The 21,315-nt window shown below is 41.1% G+C and overlaps 1 protein-coding gene across 6 annotated transcripts in view; it reads right to left on the bottom strand.

Moving 5' to 3' along the window:
* Positions 1-21,315, bottom strand: part of CPT1A (carnitine palmitoyltransferase 1A) — a 54,675-nt gene that overhangs the window by 16,068 nt on the left and 17,292 nt on the right. For 5 of the 6 annotated variants that reach the window (XM_063117043.1, XM_063117041.1, XM_063117045.1 and 2 more), the window contains 8 exons: positions 16,580-16,717; positions 14,677-14,754; positions 13,255-13,362; positions 11,390-11,477; positions 7,854-8,049; positions 4,212-4,400; positions 2,658-2,763; positions 1,012-1,128 (listed from right to left, as the gene is read on the bottom strand). In XM_063117043.1, coding sequence (XP_062973113.1) covers positions 1,012-1,128; positions 2,658-2,763; positions 4,212-4,400; positions 7,854-8,049; positions 11,390-11,477; positions 13,255-13,362; positions 14,677-14,754; positions 16,580-16,717 — 1,020 coding nt within the window. Of the gene's footprint in view, positions 1-1,011; positions 1,129-2,657; positions 2,764-4,211; positions 4,401-7,853; positions 8,050-10,845; positions 10,931-11,389; positions 11,478-13,254; positions 13,363-14,676; positions 14,755-16,579; positions 16,718-21,315 lie in introns of all 6 variants that reach the window. The other variant, XM_063117046.1, reaches the window with a different exon arrangement.

Genomic DNA, 21,315 nt, shown 5'->3' with positions numbered 1-21,315 from the left:
TAAAAGTCTAAATTAAAGACATGCTTCTTCACACTCTAGGCTAAAACCTAGCTGACTAAACTAGGCAATTGCCCTTTCAACAAAAGGGCAAGGGTTTCCCTGAGCCACTTCTGCTTCAGGGAGGATTCTTTTGAAGAAGTCTTTGGCGAGAAGCTAGCCAAGCTGATTGCTTTTCCCCTGCTTTCAGCTCTGCCCACTTGAACCTGCAGCGGACTCTGTAATCGGTCCACTCTTAAGTCCCTTCCCCCTCTGAGGAAAGCTGAGTTCACACTGACTCTGGGTTGTTAGCATTCTCTTTGATAAAGTCTGGTGAAGATTCATTCCTGGCCCCTGAAGAGCCTGGGAGAATCTCCTCCCCGCTTCCTTTGCTGGCTGGTAAATTTCTAGTCCTGTTTCTTCTGGTTCAGAATCTGATTCCAATTGATAGCCTGGAACCACTTCCCTCACACTAGGGAGAACAGATCTGGTACTGACACCTATATCCTGACAACTGTGGGAAGATCTGTACCTCTTTAATGAGGTACAAGCTTTTACACAACCAAGTGCTATGCACTCACAGATCATGTTTTTCAAGTGCCTCATCACAGTGTGCTTTTTCTGTAGCAGAGTCATGAAAATGTACTGATCTCAGCACACCCTAGTTTAAGTACTAGCTAGACAATAAGTATTTTATTGAAAAATGAACAGATGTGCACTACAGTCAGTAGAATAAAAGTTACTGGGCTGTATCCAGCAGGTGTTCCTCTGCTGACAGAAGGCTGTTTGATCCAGTGGAGGCTTTGTTCAATGGAATGTGGAGGGTGGGGATTCCCCTCTCCTCTGCAGCCCACTTTGCCATCCCACCCCATAAATCTGCTCCAGAGAATTTGAGGGGAGGGGGTCAGAACAGCTCAAGAAGTGGCACTGGGAGGACTAATGGAAACCTCTACTACCTCCAAGAGCCTTCCTTCAGCAGAATATACCAACTAGATGCAATCCATAGTACTGATCTGGAGTTAGCTATGCACTTACTTCTTCAGAGATTTCCCACTGCAGTCTGGTAGGCATAAGAATGCCTGAAGTGGCTTCTCCTCTGCAATGTCCATCTTCTGTATAGCCCAGTTCAAGACAGTCAGATAACATGACATTCTGGTGTGGAATGGAGGAAAAAAGCTAATCACATAATTGTTACATGCACTATAAATACGCTATTGTACAACAGAAAAGAAGCAGTTTTAAACACCTGAGACTTAGAATCAGATCTAGAAGGGAAAACTGTTTCTGCAATCACTTGTTAAAATTTGTTATTTCACTGAATTTGTATTTTGATTTTTAAAATACTAATCTTGTTCCTCCAACATTTCATGTGACTAAGAGTTGGGTCAGATGCAATGGTATGCCACTCACAGAGGACATGCCCTTGGAGGTTTTGATGTATGGTTTGGGGTGGCGCAAAGATTATTGTGTGGTGCAACTTCCAGTTCCATACTCATCTTTGCCTACCTTGGGTATTATTTTTTATTTATTTAAAAGATTTATATACTTCTTACCATATTTTAAAACATCTCTACATAGTTAAAATATCTCTAAGCAGTTATTACTGGCATGACAGTGTTTTGTATCCCACTGAAGTACTGAGCCAAAAGTGAGGCTGCGGCATTTCATAGAGGTTTGGGCATACAATTTGGGTTGAGCCAAAGTGTAGTCTGGGTGCATACACGCACCCCTAGTTAATGATTTCTTATACTTAATTGGCCATTAATTGCATAGTGACAATATGCTCAACAGTACCTGATGCTGTGTCAAATCACAAAGGACATTGCACTGGGGATGTGGATAACCACGCAAAGCACTCTGATTCTTGTATCTCACCACCAGCTGGTTCTGCCTTAAGCAGGCCACTTGTTTGCATGACTGGACCAGCCTTGGGTAAGATTATATAAACTGTGATCACAAACAAATCCAAATGATTCTTGCAAGTCTTTTGCCTACTTTGCATTTCTTGGGATGTAGACCTTGTAAAAAACCCACACATACCATATTTGTTACTTATGGTAAGAATTTTTGTTCTGACACATGCGCTAAAGGGCAGAACATATTTGTCAGCCTCCTATCCGCCAGGGGCATTGCTTTCTGGAATCCGTATCAAAAATGTTAAACATGGATAAATATATGTGTTTTATACTTTTAACTCAAGTGCATATTGTTCATCTTGGTGATCTTTTAGATAAAAAGTGGATGTATAAATTTATAAAGATAAAAAATGAAGTCTAGACTTCCTGTTGTGCATTCTTAAATGTTCACTTAATTGGAAGTTATGTGCCAACAGATTCAGAAGTATTTAACCTTAATATACAAAGATGTTCTGTATAATAAATAGGAAACTCCAACTTTACTGCACTTGTTGCCAACCTTATTCACTTACATAACTGGTAATATATTATAATGGGGGTGAGGAAGCAAGTGTCAAAGGCTTAGCATTGACACTTCCAGAATTTTGCTTATTAACTGTGACTGTTTTGGAATGGACAAGTTAAAAGAGAAAAGCTACCATTTCTATTAGATGGTTTGGAGAAAAAAATAAAATAGGAAAACAATTGGATTCACCTATCCAATTCTCCCAAAAAACAAAACAAAAAACCTTCCAGTTCATATGCTAGACATACATACATACTCACCTCCCAAAGATGTCCAACAATAGGAGCATCTGCCCAAGAATGCTCAGTATTCAGGCCCATTTTACCATTCTTGAACACTATAAGAGTGAACGATTTGTCAAACCACCTATGAAAGACAAATGTTTCCATAGATATAAACAGCTTCTTATCATATATAGTAACAATGATCTCAATTCTCTTGTGTCAGTCTTTTTATGTAGCATAACCAACACCAGCATCACACAAAAGGGAGGTATCAACACACCTGAGGGATCCTTGAGGTTTGCAGAAGTTCAAAAAACCCTTGAGAAACAGAAGACTTCAGGTGGACCCCTCCACACCTCTCAAACCAGCCTACTGAGGACTCATCATGCTCAGCAGACATGGCGTGCTAAATGAACTGCCTGCTAGGCGTGGGAGTGGGCTGGGAATGGAGTGGCTGGAACCTGACCAAGGAGCACCCCGCACTGAAACATTTTTTGCAGTTCTCACTTGTTCAGCAGAAAACAGCTGAGCATTTTAAGGTTATGCTTTTGAGAATAAAAGCTTGAGGATAATACCTTATACATAAAGGCCAGGACAACCAGCTATAAATTTATAGCAGCAAATGCAAAATGAAGAGAGTAATTAAAGCATACAAGGTGGATCCTCTTATGAAATCAAATTTGTAAAACCCAACATGCACAATATTAAAGCTATCCATGGCCATGCACAACTGAAGCATGCAGCTGTATAACATGCCACAAAAATAAAAAGTGAACAAGGTTTAGTCACATAGCAAAAACTCTATTTTATCCACAGAATTAATTAGTAATTCTCTCTCCCCAGGAACAGTTTTATGAGGGGAAAGGGGCTAGCTGCTATAGAAGTCTCAACACCCTCACCAAAAACTATGATTCCTAGTAATGTCTGAGGGAAGCAATGACAGTTAAAGATGAGAAACATATTTGTAGATATATCCAGGAGCATTTTACTGAAGGTTAGAAACAGCATTCTATCAAATATTATCTATCATAACAAACAGAAGTAAGACAAATACTTGTATCCCGCCTTAACTCAGACTTACTAAAAACAAGGGATGAATTAAGTGTTTGAATGCTCCTTTGGCAACGTTTGTAACAAAATATATTAAAGGAAGTCATGTTATCCATAAACATAACACTGAGGAAAAAAGCTGTTCTGTTTGTGCCATTTTGATTCTCAGTGTAAGAGATATAAAAGTTTCCAGATACAAATTGCCATTGGGTCTGTTCAGAAGACACTTTAAACCCTGCTGGTTAAGGCTTTTGGTTAAGCAGCAGGGTTTAAGGTGTCTTGGGAGATGCATTTTGCTAAACCCTGCTCACTCACTAACCATAGTCGGACTGTCTGCAGCAGGGTTAGTGGCTCTAACCATGGTTTAAAGTATTGTATGTGACAGCATGGCTTGTGGTTAGTGCTAACCCCAGAGGACCACAGTTTTGCTAACCACAGAGCCTGAAGTGTCATCTGAACAGGCACTTTAACTACTAAAAAGGGAAGCTGGATACACATGCAAAAAGGTGAAAGAACTTTTGTTTCCCATACACAATGTACCTGTCATAGCATTTGCCATGTAGAAGTGCCTTGGAATAGGCATCCATCGATGTCACTGGATCTTCTTCCCTGTAACCCTGAGCAGTGTCATCCAAAGTCACAAAGAAAGCTGCCTTTTCAATAGCATCCAAAGACTGCTTGTTCTTTCCACGTGCAAAATACGTCTGGCGAGCTTTAGCCCAAGGAACTCTGCCATAACAACAAATAGAGGCATTATGCAAAGTCAGTGAACGCAGCTAGCCTTGCAGTCATTCCCTTAAAAGGGGGAATAATTTTAATTCGGATTTAGAGTGGTACTTAACAAAGCAAAAGTCACTACAGATCCTACATATGTTGAATCTGAAAAACGCAACTTTCGAGAGGGAACTCTCAAACTGGAAGTTTACATAAAGCCTCTCTCAAGTTCATACAGATAGACAGTGCATTGGCTTAAGCACATTTGGGCAGCCCACCAATGCCTTAGCTCTCCACCCACCCCGTTCCCCCACTGATTTCCCCCCTGGTTTACTATGATCTCTCTAACCGAAATCAATGCCCCAACACACACACATATAGGATGGGCTGATGGATGGAGAGGGGATATGGAAAATTAATGGGGGGGCAGGGAGAGACACCCCCCGTGCCCATTCAGTTTGGCATCTGGCATCACGATTATACAATGGGCGTGTCCTCTGATATGTTTCATGGCACTTTCCACCAGAGCAGGGAGATTCTGACTGAGTGAGGTATGGTGACCTGAAGTGGCACTTGTGAATGATTTGGGTTTGAAATGGGAGTTGGAGCCTCTGAAGATGTCTGGGATGCAATCTGGCCCAGGGCAGGATCTGTAGGCAGGAAATCAATAGAACGAAGGCTTGTGCTAGAGACATATGGTCTGCTGAGCAGGTTTGAAGCAGGGATGCCATAGCTTTGGAGAAAATAGGTAGAAAGAAATCATTAAATAACCTTCCACTGGGCCTGAATCAGGCCATTCCCCTTCTAACTGCTGCTGCAGCTAACAAAACAGGGGAATCTAAAAGATACTCATGCAAAATCTTTTGAGTCTTATGATGCTTCTATTTAATGGTTGAGCTGTGGGTCTGAGGAATCAGAAGCTGAATCAGCAGAAGAATGAGACCCAGCCATGGGCAAACCACTCTTCTTGGTTGTTTCAGAGTGTTTGACAGTAACTATTTTGTTTTTTCTTAGTTTGGGAGGAGGAAGTATCAGAATCAGAGGAAGAGGCTTTTTATGCCCCCTTCTATGTTCAGAAAGTTGATCCAGTTCTAGTCTAATTGCAGGTTGGATAGTTTGAAAAAAAGGCTTGATCTTGGGGAATGGGGGTGGGAGGACTTGCTTAGCAATTTGCCTTGAGGAAGAGGAGTGGACATCCGAGGGGCCTGCTGTATCCCTATTTCCTCCCCCAGAGAATGAATGTGTTGCAGGTCTGGGAAAAGAAAGTATTTCTTTGTGGGAAACGGAAGGGCAAGCTACCGTAACTTCCCAGTCTAAGGGTTCCCAGAAATACTTGTGCACCCTTGTGAAGTCTCCTGGGCTGATGTCGGGATCAGCCTCAGCTGATGCAGGAACCAAGGAGAGGACATGCAATCCTATGCCTTCCAGTTCCAGAGGAGGATCTGCTACGACCAGCCTCTGTTCGCTGCACTGCACAAGGATCAGTTATTGCAATGGCAGTGGAGTTGGTGAGGATGGGCATCGGCTATGCCTGGACACCACAGGCCCTCTGCTAGACTCCTTAGCAGTGGTGTGGTTCCAGACAACTCTGATGTGAGTTGCTGATGGTTCTTTTCCTTTTTTCAGATCTGGAGCCTGCCTTGTTTGCTGGAGCCATCTTGTGGCAGAAGAAAAGAAGAGCCAAAAGGAGGAAAAGAAAAAAGGCCCTCTTTTCTTATTTATTTCTTTTTTTAATATGAAGAGTAGAAGATAAAACAGAAAAGACAAAGACGGAAAAAAACCCTCTAAAGTTCGCTAAGGGAAAAAAACAGGAAGATATTAAAAGAATAATGAGGCCTATGTAGAGAGTTGTTGTACAGAAATTACAACAAGCTCTGTCCTAGGCAGAGGCAAGTAAAGAACTGGCAGGGAGGAGCCACAGAGGCAAGGACCTAGGCAAAAAGCATGGTCACATGTTCCTTGCCTATCCTGGGCAGTGGGAGGAGTTAACCCCTGGTGGACGTCTCCTTGCACCAAATGAGAATGATAGGGCATGTGTAGGAATGTGTGTAAGTGTGTGCATGCTGCACACATGCCCAAAGGGATGGATGAGTATGTGGATTATAAAGTGAGTGACAGGGCTCTGAATGTGCTCCCTGCCAGCATACAGCCTCAAGAGCTTACTCCCCACAAAAGGAATGCAGCCCTCGAAAAGGGGGCTAACTATACGTTTTCAGAGCCCCATGGTAGCTGCGCAGTGGCTCTGTGTCAGTTATACAAGACAGCAGCCACCTCGTAGCCACCGTGGGGTTTTCTGCAAAGCTGCGTATTCAAAAAGTTGGGCACTTCTGCCATCTGATCTTGCTTTGGTGTTGAGGAAGAGGTGTCCCCTGATTGGTTGCTGGAAGTCTGGGCAGGGGGCAGGCATTCCGAGTCAAAGGGCCGCCAGGAAGCCCGTGTTGCCTCTTGCATCAGGATTACCTGCCGCCACCCCACAGCAGCAAAAGCACTGGTTTTCCTAAAAGCAGCAGCAACCCAGCGCCATCAAGGCAGCCTCTAGAAAAGACTGCATGAGAGGTGGCACTGGGGGAAAGGCAGAATCAGCAGAAATCATTGCCCATCCCCTTTCTCCAGTGGGAAGATCTGTTGGATCCCAGTTCCCTCTGTAAATGGAAGGATCCCTGCAGTTCAGAGAGGGGCATGTCTAGACTCAATCCATTGTGTGTAGTGCACACTCTCAAGAGCTGTTCCCAAAAGGAACATAAGAAGATCCATTCCGGATCAGACCAAGGGTCTATCTAGTACATCACTCTGTTCACACAGTGGCCAACCAGCTGTCGACCAGGGACCAACAAAGCAGCACATGGTGCAACAGCACTCGCCCACCTATGTTCCCCAGCAACTGGTGCACACAGGCTTACTGACTCGGATAATGGAGGAAGCACATAACCTTCAGGGCTAGTAGCCATTGATACCCTTCGCCTCCAGGAATTTATCCAACCCCCTTTTAAATCCATCCAAATTGCTGGCCATCACTACATCATGTGGTAGTGAATTCCATAATTTAACTATGCGCTGTGTGAAGAAGAAGCACTTCCTTTTAGTTGTTCTGAATCTCCCACCAATCAGCTTAATGGGATGACCCCGGGTTCTAGTATTTTGAGAGAGGGAGAAAAATGTCTCCCTATTCACATTCTCCGCACCATGCATAATTATGTACAATGTTGCAACAACCTCAATGGTGATATCTCACAATGCTATATATAGCTAAAGAGAGGAATAATCATAGAGATGTCAGTCCATCTTACAATCAACCTAGAAGAGTATAAGTACCAAAGTACTTGAAGACTATATGTAACAAACTATACAGAATATTTCTATTAGCATTAACAGGGTCAGCAAGAGATTAGGCAAATGTAGAAACAAAAAGAGTTTGGAAACTGAAAGTATGCTCATACGTTTTGCAGTGGTTTTAAAAAAATTATATACCTGTCTCCTGCCGTAAGAGCAGCTAACTTCTCTTCACCGGGTTGGGGCTCTGATTTGGCATCTAGAATCCACTGCATCTGCTGTTCGATCTCCCGGGGTTTCAGCTGTCTGCCATCATAGTACAGCCATACTTTGTAATAGCATCCCTTATGGAACACAACAATGTGTTTGCTGTCTTTTAAATGCTGGATAGTGTCTAGAATTGCAATCCAAAGTTTGGAAATGAGCAATAATTTCTGTAATGTCAAAATTTAAATCTATGGAGTGCTCAGCTCCAAACTGCATCTACTATTCAATCATGCCAAATCCATTTGCCTAAACTTAATTGGTTTATGTAGACTTATAACTATAACGTATTCATTCATACATATTGTTCTTCATGCAGAAGCAGCTCAATGTTTAAAAAAAACCCTGTGCTGAACGAAGTTGCCCCTTTAGTAGCCCACGGATAATCTCAGTTCTGTAATCTATCATTATAAGCAACTTCATTTTACAAACCATATGCTATCCAGCCAGATCTAAATTTGGAGTCTCAGTAGTTCAAAGGGATAGGGGGAAATGTTGCAGTTCAGCCAAACACATGAGACTGAGCTGAGCAGAAGTTGTGAAAGTTTTCATGTGAACTCAGTACATGCATATACTTCTATTTTAAATCTCATGCTTTCCCCTGTTAACTGTAATGAGAAACATTAAAATATTCACTGGCTGAGAGGTGTAATAGTCCTCTCTTGGGACTGTATCACTCTTTTTTAAACGGGAAGTAATTTATTTAGAAGTTACCCCATGTATGCCTTACACAAAAACATAAACACCTCAGTAAGAATGTGGTTTTCAAGTTTTCTCTGAGACAGCAAGTTTTGACATAAGGCATCATTTATGTTCAAACATAAATGTTTGAGGTAAAATAACTCATATAGTAGCTTAATAATTTAAGTACAATCACATTCAAGCTATAGAAACAAGGCAGATAGCAAATCTTTCACCAAGATGCAGAACACTAACCTATGCGCTACCTATCACACAGAAAAAGCAGTGCTTTCATAAATGCATTGATTTTGAAATAAAGCCAGCAATTTGCAATTTAAGTGTCAAAGTTTGATCATTATTTCTCATTACCAAAAGAGTAACATGCTAAACAAAACTTGAGACATGAAAAAGGGAATTTTATTGAGGACATTAGTAGTGATTTTTAGCTAATTGAGATATTTTAAAAAATTAATTCACTGATTAAAATTAGGGGAAAAAAGTTGGGCAAACTGTTGAAGATTTAATCCAATTAATATTTATATTATATTGTGAAGTATTACATGACATTTTTGCAGTGTCCTGTTCAAGGAAGTATTATGAACCATTTGAGTTTGTTTCTAAATGCATGAGGTCCCAGGCTGCATTTCCTCACTAAATTCTATTTATCTATTATTATATTTATATCCCACTTTTCCTCCCTCTTGCAAGGAATCCAAGGCGGCTTACATTTCCTCTTCATTTTATCCTCACAACAAACATTCGGTTAGGCTAAGAGTCAATGACTGGCTCAAAGTCAACCAGTGAGCTTCATGGCCAAGAAGGGGCTAGAATCCACATTTCCTGACTCCCAAATCCAATACTCTAACCACTACACCACACTAGTGTCAAATTATTTGATACCAGGCACACAATAAAAGTTTCATTTTCTTTCCCAAAAGGGAAAGAACATTAGGAAATTAATTAGACAGAACCTACCCTGATTCCATGATGTTACTTTTTTCTACCTCGGTTCACTTTAAAATATATAAGATGTGCAGATATTTAAAAAGATCTCTGCAGGAAGTAAAGCTGAGCCCTCCTGTGTGTATGTATGTGTGTGTGTGTGTGTGTGTGTGTGTGTGTGTGTGTGTGTGTATATATATGCAAACTGAGGGGTGGAAAAAGAGAGACTGGGTTCATCTTCTTCCCACTGCACTATGGCTCAGCTACAAGTTCTGGCCATATGCAAGGCAAAAGAAAAAGGAAAGGATTAGCTGACATAAAAGCAGAATATTCAAATGGTTCTGAGCCAATTCCATCAACATTTTACTGTTCCAAGTTTATCCATTTACTCTACCAGTAAATTCAAAACACTAGGGAGCAGAACTAGCCTCTCTGCATAAAGTATTATTTTCAAATTCTTTATTACTGGATTAATACAGTTTTATCAACAGAAAAATCTGTTCACACAACTACCCCTCACCTCACCAGACAACTGCATCCTAAACATGTTTCTTCCAGCTTCCCTAAGACTAGATGGGCTGGTACTGGATCGTTTTCACCACCTTTCACAAACTGCGACATGCATCCAAAAGGCCTTATCTATGAGAACAACTACACTTTAAAATGAGCTTCCATCAGAAGCTCTAGGCACTTCTCTCATTGTTTTGGTACCTAGCTAAAATCTGTCTCTTTAGGAAGGTTTTCAATTATGCTTGAGGGTTGTTTTGATTGGCCTACTATTTTTGGACCAGTTCCCCCCCCCCAAAAAATGTGGGTTTTACTATCTTTAGATTTTTAATGTTTTCATTTTTATTGTATTGTATGATGTATACTACTTTGAATGCAGCTTTGGCAGCAGAGAAGTGGTATAGGACTGTGACAAAACCAAACCAAATAAATGCATAATTATTTAACACCTGCCCTGGAACACACACACACACTCACACACACTCTCTCTCTCTCACACACACAGAGTTTCTGGGAAGCAGCAGCAAGTAGGAACAGATGCTTAGTCCCAACACTCACCATTCTTTACAACTTGCACCAATCCACTTAGTGAATTGCCAAAAACTAAAATGGTTCATAATCTTTAAGAACTGGATTTTATAGTACAATATAATAAAATGACAGTGATTTCTCTGCTAGAAAAATCACACAGCCTTACCAAATATGCAAATGTTATAGGCTGAAGCAATCTGTTACATACACAGAAGATTAGAATGCAAATAGGGGGCCAAATACATTGACAGGACTAAAACTGTACCTGTCTCTATGCCCGGAATACGACTAGTGTTGAACATACGTTCATACTGAGAAGAGCACATTGGGATGGCATTGTAAATCATAAGCTGAAAGGAAAAGAGGAAAGTCAAAAAACCCCACGCACAAAGATTTCAAAACAATGAGGTTGTATGGAATGTGAGAACTTCCATGAAGATCAAAGAGGTAATGGAAACCAAGAGGACCCAAAGGAATGGAAACAAAAATCGTATGATCACCAGAAAAGGAAAAATCTATACTGGGTAGAAAACCGTTTCCCAAGATCAGGTGTTTTTTTAAAAAAGAAAAGGAAGAGGCAAAATGTGTCAAAATACAAGTTGAAGTGTTTCATTTTTAAACAGCAAGATATTTTAAATATGTTTGGGGATTTTCTGTGGCTACCATATTTTTAAAGTGTACAATTCACTCCATTTTCCTACACACACTGTGAATATGATCATTTGCTATATATTCAAGAGGAAATTGTGGCAGTATTTCACACTCTCTGGATTCTTTGAGGATCCTTGTCTTTAGCTGGTTCTTCTTACCTGTTTCCTCTCCTGGAATACGGGAGGTATTAAACATCCTCTCCCATTGAGCTGAGCAGAGTGGAACAGTGGATCCCATCAGAAGAATCTATGAGCGTTACAATTGTGTTTTACAGATATAGTTAGCACATGAAGAGAAAAACACACGTGGGGATTAGAGAGATTGTCAGAAAATTTGGAGATTCCTAGGGCCACTTCACACTAGCAGAAATTTCCTATGCAGAAGTCCCTTCCATGAGAGGAAATTCAACAAAACTTGTATATGGGTCACCACCTGTCATTATTGCTTCTGTGCAATAATGCTGCACGTACAGTATGTACATATATACAATGTAACTTCTTTACAGGGGATTTTGTCTCATGTGAAGCAGCTTTCAGAATGCTAACTTCTAATCCCCCCCCTCCTTATTCCCCCCTCACCACTCCTGGACCTCTTTCTGGTCTATCTATTGCAAAGTCTACAGCAATTACCTCCTGCACTGTTTAAAAGAACTGGGTTTTTTAGGAGGCACATGGCTGCATGGAATGGGGGAATTGAAGAAAATCACTTCTCCATTTTCCCCTAGCGGGAAGCCTCCACTACATCCCGGTTCCTTCCGTAAATAAAGCCCTTCCATTCATGTAATCACAAGTTGGGATGCTACCCTTTGCCTATGCATTATATCATTCCAGAGAATGAAATACATACATGGACACAGGTCTTCCTCACATGAAACATTTCACATACAGGTCAAAGACCTGCTTAGCCTTCATTATACTCTCTTAACATATTTCTGGTATGTAGTAGTACTATCTCTTTTGGGTGTACGGAATATGACTAGAGAAAAGAAGAGTATCAAGACAAGAAATCTAATCAAATTCAGATCATCCCCAAGTATGCATCCTGAAGTTTAAAAGAATGGCATAACTGGGCTTCCTTTCATTTGAGAGGAAGAGAAACCAGGGCCAAGAAGCAAGTGTAAAAATGAGTTTTTATCCAAGTTGTCAAGGAGTAATAAGCATTTGGAGGAAACAGTCAGTTTATGTGGAAAGGTTGATTTGGATCTGACACCACATGAGAACTATTTCATGAAAATTGCACTCAGTTCAGGTAGCGAATGGAAATTGAATTGTACACTTATTTCTGTAAAGCAGCTAACGATGATACTTACGTAAGTCTACATTCTCTGATTTGTTTGTATTAAGGGTGATGTGTTTTGTCTTTATTCCACATCTATATATCTAGTAGTTATTCCAAGTACCAGGCTTTCCCACTACCCGTTTGAGAGGAAGTCAGGATACCTGCCTAAAGCAGTAAGCATAGCACAACCTTCATGTACAATTCCACCTCTAAAGCTTCATAGAAATATGTCTAATAAGCTTCCAATGTTCAGTATCCTTGAAAACTGGTGTATGCACATGGCAAAGGTTCAACACAGGTTACATAAAGGTGCAGCATGGTTTGCAGAAAACATCAGCACCGAATGAACTAACCACAGTCCTTTCCAAACATGCTCACCCACAAAGTATTCAAGGTGTTCAATAAGGATAGGAACTATACTGGCATCATCTGGGCAGGATTAGCAGCCATATCGAGTCTGAGGTAGAAAACAGCAGGGTCCTGTACAAGTGGGCTTGAGGAGTGGCCCTGCTGGCTTGCCTTGAAGACAGTTTTCATTTGTATCAATTTGGTCCCCAGCAATTAACAACCGTATGTTTTGTTTTATGAAAAGCACTTTTGTATCTTGCACACATTTACATTTGACATAGGCAGCCTTATTCCTACCCTCAGTTACTATTTAAAAGGTAAGAAGTCTTGCTGTATAGAGCAAGACTTGTTACATACAAGATCCAAATGCGTAATTATTTCAGGAAAATTGACGTACTGGCTGGATTTGCTGTCTGTCCAGTTTTCTTCTATACAGCAGGATGGCATGGATAGCATTGCCAGCTCTAGCTGCCTGCACAGTGGTGGGAGTAAAATACAAAAAGTCCTAAAGGAAGAAAAGAAAAGACAGGTATGGATGTTAGTCTTGATCATGAGGACAATAGGATTTTTCTACCATGAATGCACAGGATCCCAGTTCTGGCTGTTGAAAAGTCGGGATGTGTGAGAAATTCTCTCTGTTGATGTTTTCTTTCTTTGGGGTCTGTTTTGTTGTTGTTTTTTACAGATTTATCCAATTCGCAAGTGCCATATCAATACACAATTTGCAATAAAAACAAGTTTATGTTTCTAAGCTTGAAAATAAAATGTGTTTGACAACATGCACATTTGAAAAAAGAGCAAAGGAAAATACGCTCATTTCCAAAATATGTAGATTTTAGTCCTTGGGCTCATACATCCAAAAATGCACATGTTTAAAAATATGCACAAAACATGTATGTTACGGAAAATGTATATGAATTTCTGCATGGATTTTTTTATAAAATTGGAAGCTTGTGCAGAAATAGGATGGAACAAGCTAAACAAATAGGACAGAACAAGTTTAAAAAACCATCAATCTCAGTGGGACTGAGACTGACAGATCCATTTATCCTTCAGTGAAAGGAAAGTTTCCCATGTGCATTGTTTTACTTTATATAGTGCACAATGCAAAAGCACCAGCTATACTCATGGTTCAACTTTGTGAGATCATGTCCAGAAGCTACTATCACATGCCTTTTACATGTACTTAAACCTACCGATGTCTGTTGAACTAAGCATGCTCAGCTGAGTGTGGGCTGCAGTCCAGTATGGCTTTCACAGAAATCCCTTCAGCAAACAACCATTCTCCTCATTCATCAAAATAATTTATTCTCTCCAATAGCAAACTTTGGGACTCTATGCACACAGGGGATAGTGAAACTGGGCCACCCATAGACAATGTGGATGTTTCTGAACCCTTGGGGGACTCCTCAGCTATACAGAAAAGTGTTACGTTATGGGGAAAAGGAAACAAAAGAACATCCAAAGTACTTCTGACGAAGCTTTACGTGCACAAAGTACTCACATGGGGGTGGGGGGAACCATTACATATGGTTAAAAAACCAACAGTGATGAAAATATGAAAGAAGGGAGCATTTTTCATTTTTATCATTACACTCAGAACCAAATGAGATGTGACACAGGAAATCCATGACCGGGATCTCCTAAATTCTTACATGTCAATTAGCAGCCCCATACAGCTGTCCTGAAGACTGGGGAAACGGTGCTGGGAAGGGGTGTGTTTCTTTCCCACCCCACCTCCCTGGCTTTTTTTTTGGCAGATTCTGAGAGGCTCTATGGGAACTATGCCAACTCTCATAAAATTTCACCATTTACTCACCATTGCAAAGTAATTACTGTTAACCATGATAGGTCCACGCCCTCGAAGGTAAATGTATTCTTCCCACCAATCACTAACCTACAAAAACAAACAGGATCAAATTAATTAATCTGTGAAATTCATCAGGACCAACAGAAATGCACACCTGGATACACTACATACTTTGTTTTTAAAAATGAAAGCAAAATAAAACCTCAATGTTTTATTCAGAGGTTTACATATTTTCTTTGGCCTTGCCAGGCAAGCCAAAAATTATAGTAATCTCGTTCTTCCCTGTTCCCCCCCTGGCTTGGGAGAGACAAGCAACTTCACACAACAGCACCTGAGGCACACACACACACCGGCCTGTTTCTCTTTCTTATGGAAAGACAGGCAGGAAGTGTGCTGTGTTGGCTGATTCTTGGCAGTTGTCAGAACACCGCTGCTGAACAGTGGCCAAGGAAGCTCAGGAGCAGGGAAATGTGGCCATGGTGGGGATTTTGTGGTTTGGTTCTGCAAGGGTTAACAAAAACCTTCCAACCTCCATCCCAACTTCGGAGCTGGGGGTGGGGGATGAGTGTGCAGCTGCAAGGATGATCCCTACTCATCTCTCTGTAGTGTTAAAGTTGGGAGAAAGGCTGGCTACTTGTTACTCTGATGGACATATCTGATTGTTTCAGTTTCTAAAACTTGCAAACATTTCAAAGCACAAGTTCATTCCATGATATTTCTGCATCTGTTTGCATTTTCTTTTCTCATGCATATTTTTGTAAACATTTCTTCACCCATTTTTGTATGCATTTCTCATTATGAATACCTTGGAAGAAAAACAGACAAAAATACATTTTTCTTATTGTATGCATTTTTGATTCAAGAACAAAAGAGTAAAACTCAGAGAAGTGTGAAACCTGAAGGATAACTGTGTTTTGCTTCAGTCAGTTCATATTAAAATGAGAGCCAGATTAATTTCTTCTCTCATCCCTAGTTATAATAAGTAGGAGATGGATGAGAGAAACAGGTTAGCAAACAGGATGCCATGGCAACACTTTCTAAATGTGTACCTTCTGAAAAGTTTTAAAGAACGTTAAGATCTTACAAGGCATTTGAGAGTTGGTAGAAATGAAACCACCATCAGAATTCATTGAATTGTCCAACTAACCTACCCCCACTATCAAGCAGCTTCTTGATTTCTGATGCTTGGTGCAGTTGTCTAAAGCAAATACATGGATCAGATTAACCAGGGAAACATCTATGAATCATAGTAGCATTGTATAATGCCAGATGCATCAATCTGGTCTCCAGCAATTAACAACCTCATTATTATTTTTAATGATATCTTGCACACATTTACATTTCAGAGTAGGTGGCCATATAAATCATGCACCTCCCAAACTATGAAACTATATTTGAGTTGGATGCAAGTTCAAACAGGCAGTTTTGTCCAGAGCAACAAAGGACGAAAAATTGAGAATCAGGAACTCTCAGCATTTGCATATGTCCCACAAGTCTGTTGCCTATTTTCTCTGGCCAGAAGAAGGAGGTTGACTTACTAGTTTGGTTCATTAATATTCAAACTAGTAATTTACTAAGCCTCAATTTTGGCAGCAGGAACAGAGCTCGTGGTACTTGCACAAGAATTGTCAGTCACTGTTGCTGCTAGAACACTTGCTGAATATGGTAGGGTTAGTTAAAAGTTCACTCCTTCCATGGGCAACCCAAGTCTTAGCTATCACCAATTTCTACAGTCAACACAAGAATGAGAATTCCTAGAAATAATGTAATATGAAATGATAAGCATCTTTTGCTTTTGCAGAGTAACTTTTTTTTTAAGCAAAGGAGCATTTGGAAAATTTAAATACAGGGATGAAGATTTGAGAAACTTAGACTATACGGTTTCATGAACACATTCAGTTCATCTACTTACATAGTTTGTAGCCCACCAGGATTTCAGCTTCAAATACCACTGTAGCTTTGGTCCCAGATTAACTGCAAAATCTTTGCCAAGGCCTTCCATTCTTTTAAACTCTTCATCGTTCATAAGTGGATGAACTGATTCCAAATACTGGAATTCAAAAGAAAAGATAGCTTCAGTGCAGTAGGGTCTATCAAACCCACCTCGTTTCAACCCTCATATAGATAAAGACAATATTCCAATAGTACATTACAACATGGTGTGATGAACAGGAAAGGCCCTAGCAAATTATTATTATTATTATTATTATTATTATTATTATTATTATTATTATTATTACTATTATTATTATTATTATTATTCCACCTTTTGCCCAATACTGGGCCTCACGGTGGCCTTACAAAATTTAAAACATATACATTTTAAATCTAGGAAATGAAATGAACAAAATTTTTAAAAAATACACTATTAAAACATTAAACATTTAAAATACATGACAATTTTACAAATCTTTAACATAGATGGAGGACCAGATTATTCTCCAAAGGCCTGCCGGAACAAACAAGTTTTTGCCTGCTTCTGAAAGCACATCAAGGAGGGAGCCAGTCTAGCTTCCCTGGGAAGAGAGTTCCAAAGCACTGGAGCAGCCACCGAGAAGGCCCTCTCCCATGTTCCCACCAAGCACGCCTGTGAAGATGGTGGGACTGAAAGAAGGGTTTCTCCAGAAGATCTCAAAGCACAAGGGCAGGCTCATAAGGGAGAATACCGTCTTTCAGATAACCTGGACCCGAGCCATATAGGGCTTTATAGGTCATAACTAGCACTTTGAATTGTGCCCGGAAACAGACTGGAAGCCAGTGGAGCTGTTTTAACAGGGGAGTTGTGTGCTCCCTGTAACCAGCCACAGTCAACAATCTGGCTGCAGCTCTTTGAACCAGCTGGACTTTCTGAACACTCTTCAAAGGCAGCCCCACGTAGAGTGCATTACAGTAATCTAATCAGGATGTAACTAAGGCATGTGTCACTGTGGACAGGTCCGACGTCTCTAGGAACGGGCGCAGCTGGTACACTAGCTTTAACTGTGCAAATGCACTCCTGGCCACCGCCAAAACCTGGGCATCCAGGCTCAGGGCTGAATCCAGAAGTACACCCAAGCTGCGGACCTGCGTCTTCAGGGGGAGTGTAACCCCATCCAGCACAAGCTGAATCCCTATCCCCTGATCTGCCTTTTGACTGACCAGGAACATCTCTGTCTTATCTGGATTAAGCTTCAATTTGTTCACCCTCATCCAATCCATTACTGCCAACAGACACCAGTTTAGCACAGAAACCACTTCCTTGGAATTGGGTGGAAAGGAGTCGTAGAGTTGGGTGACATCAGCATACTGGTGGAATCGCACCCCACAACTCCAGATAACATCTCCTAATGGTTTCGTGTATATGTTAAATAGCATGGGAGACAAAACAGAGCCCTGAGGGACTCCACAGACCAATGGCTAAGGAGACTAACAGGAGTCCCCCAGTACCACCTTCTGGGTCCGCCCATCCAGGAAGGAATGGAGCCACTGTAAAACAGTGCCTACAAGTCCCATCCCAGCAAGGTGGCCCATGGTCGATGGTATCGAACGCTGCTGAGAGGTCTAGCAGAACCAGGAGGGACACACACACCCTGTCCAGTTCCCAGCAAAGGTCATCCACCAAAGCTGTTTCTGTCCCATAACCAGGCCTGAAGCGAGATTGAAATGGATCTAGATAATCCATCTCATTCAGGAATCCCTGGAGTTGGGAGGCCACCACACGCTCCAATACCTTGCCCCCAAATGGGATATATACAGTATGTTTCTGTTGCAAGCCATCACTGTGCTATAGAGAGCTAACAGTCAAAGGCATGCTTCCTGTGGAAGATGGTGCAACTTCAAGTTTGAACTCCTGACAGTAAGGACTAGAAAAGGGAATTGGTAGCATCCAACCCATGGGAATATAGAAGGTCACCAAAACAGAACACACAAGGATAACCTGTAGCATACTTCAGAAGGGCAGTAGAATACTGGGAAGCAAGAAAAGACAGCCTGCAGTACTGGAGACAGCCTGAGACATAGCTCAGTAAAGACAATAGCAATGAGGTGAGGACAAGTTTCCCTGTAAGAAGACCAGTGAGCAGAGAGGCCTCCAAAAGATGTCAAACTATCTGTTGCACTTCTTTACTGGAAGATATTCCCTCATTTCTGATGTTCAAGTGGGAGAGCCCACGCTTATGTAACTAAAACGGCATCACTGTCACCCAAGTGGGTGGTATTATCAGGCTTGGCCGGGCCCTGAGATTTGCAGATATACAAAAAAGATAGTAAAAACCAAAGGAAGCACTTCCCTGCCTACAAAAGATTAACCCACAATTGTGTGTGTGTGTATGTGTGTTGTATGTGTGTGTACACCTTATGCCTGACTCACCCAGGTCTACTGCCATTCAAAGAATCAACCATCAAAACATTGGAAACAGTGATTGAGCAGAAGGCTCCCAAAGCCATTGCACAAGTGCTTGGCTGAGTGTGTTGGGGGAAGGAAAAAAGAGGGACATGGGGGTGCGAGAGGTGAACAAAGAAAGTAACACAGGATGGAGAGGGCTAGAGCAGATGATGCTTGGGGGATGGGAGGAGGAGAGATGACAGAAGCAGCAAAGAGAATGGGGTGTGAGGGAAGAGATGAACACAAGATGTGGTAAGAGATGATCAATCAGTAAAGATGGGGTAGGAACATGGGTAGAGAGAGGGGGAAATTGCAAACAACAGTGCTGAGAAAAGGGGAAAAGGAGAGGTGAGAGATGGGAGAAAAAGTAGGAAGGGAAGAGGAATGACATATGGGGGAAAGGAAGCGAGAGAAAGAGAAATGTGAGGATGTGTGGGGTGCTAAAATCATCAATTAATCCACACATTATCCTCATTTCTAACATATTAAATCATAACATTTTAAAACATGAATATGGCTACTTTCAGACAACACAATAACCAACAGTGGTTTAAGTAATCAACTGTTCGTTATTATGTTGTCTGTCGGGCAAAAACCATCCCACGGTCGACTATTTCTTCAAAATAACCAATGGAGAAAAATGACGCTCTGCAGTGTACTAGTCGCACAACCATTGGTTAGTGTGTTGTCTGTCAGGCTCTGGGGACTGTTTCGCCCTGTTGAGTTGACTATTTCAGCTGCCTACAGAAGAGCAACCAAAGCAGTGGCTGCTGCTCTAGTCCAGCCACAGAACTTTTAATGGCTGATGGGATAACAGTGGGATAACAGTGGGGTGGAAGGATGGTGGGGGATGTGTGAATCAAACACACAGTTGACTAACAGTTGACTAACAGTCAACAGTTGACTAATAGTCAACTCAATGCTGGGGTTTATCCACTCTACGGTTGATTATAATCATGTCATGTGGAAAGTACCCCCTTGATAATCAACCCTGGAGTTGACTATTAACCCACCACTGATTATTGTGTTGTCCAAACGCAGCCTAAGTGTTCATATATAATTAATGATACTGTCGAAACAATGATCAACCCTCTAGTTATCCAGAAATGTGTCCAATTTCTGACTTAGTTCTTTCACATACACATTTTTTTTTACATAATAGCCAAATCCCCCATATTGCCTGACCTTTCAAAATACTATTTCCATTTGTCTCCAATATTTGGCATAAACAATTCTTGCAGCAGTAACCATACATGAGTTCAACTCTCTGGCCTTGTTCAGACATATATCCCTAGCTTGCTAATTTATTAATCAAGAATTTGAAAATGAGCATGTGGCCTCAACCCCACCTCCTCTGTTTTGCCTAAACCTCAGTTCCCCATTGCATCCAAAACAGAAAACTATGGCTAGTTTGATACTGAAGTTATTAAGCAATGTCTTAAATCTTTGCTTATACTGTGGTTTAAGATCCTGAATAACTAACATAGTCAGGAAGGCATCTTGGACTGTACACCAACAGGAGAAGTACAGGTGGTGCCACTGTCCAGGAGTGCAGTTTATCAGCTTAGGCTGGTATACCACCTATGGCCCTATCTGAAGGATGGACCTTGCCTCAGTTATCCATGTACTAGTGACATATAGCTCATTACAGTAATCTAACCTGGGCATGGGGCTGCCCTTGCAGATGGTTCAGAAACTTCAGCTGGTGCAGAATGCAGCCACCTGAGCGTTGGTAGGGGGTGAAGTGATTTGATCATGTGATGTCTATATTTCACTGGTTGCACTGTTTACAATTGAAAGTACTAGTTTTGACCTTAAACCCTTCAGCGGTTTGGGATCAAATTACTTGAAAAACCACTTTCGGTGGCCTCACACCTCTGGAATAAGTTGCCATCAGGGATCCACCATGCTCCAACATTGCAGGCTTTTAATAAGGCCTTGAAAACCTATTATGTTACTCTGGCCTTCTCCTAATATGATTGTTTTAGTTGCTGTTTTTATTGTTGGTTTTGTTGTTGCTATTTTTATTGTATTCCTACTGTTTTTATTGTTCTTAATATCATAACGGTTTTATATGTTTCATTGCTGTACATTGGCTTGGGAGGGCTTCTGCCTTGAAAGATGGCCAAGCAATATTTTAAATAAAACAAATTAACCAACGTTAAATCATAGTTCTCCATTTTGAACACAAATGGGAATTATTGGATTATAGCTCAGGAATTTCTGTCCATTAACCATGCTGACTTGGGCTGTTGGGATTTGAAGTCCAAAACATCTGCAAGGCA

Source organism: Elgaria multicarinata, chromosome 2 (assembly GCF_023053635.1).
Source record: "Elgaria multicarinata webbii isolate HBS135686 ecotype San Diego chromosome 2, rElgMul1.1.pri, whole genome shotgun sequence".
In the NCBI taxonomy this organism is placed as follows: Eukaryota; Metazoa; Chordata; class Lepidosauria; order Squamata; family Anguidae; genus Elgaria; species Elgaria multicarinata.
Note: the sequence above shows the minus strand (reverse complement) of the source record. Positions and strands in the feature narration are given on the sequence as shown.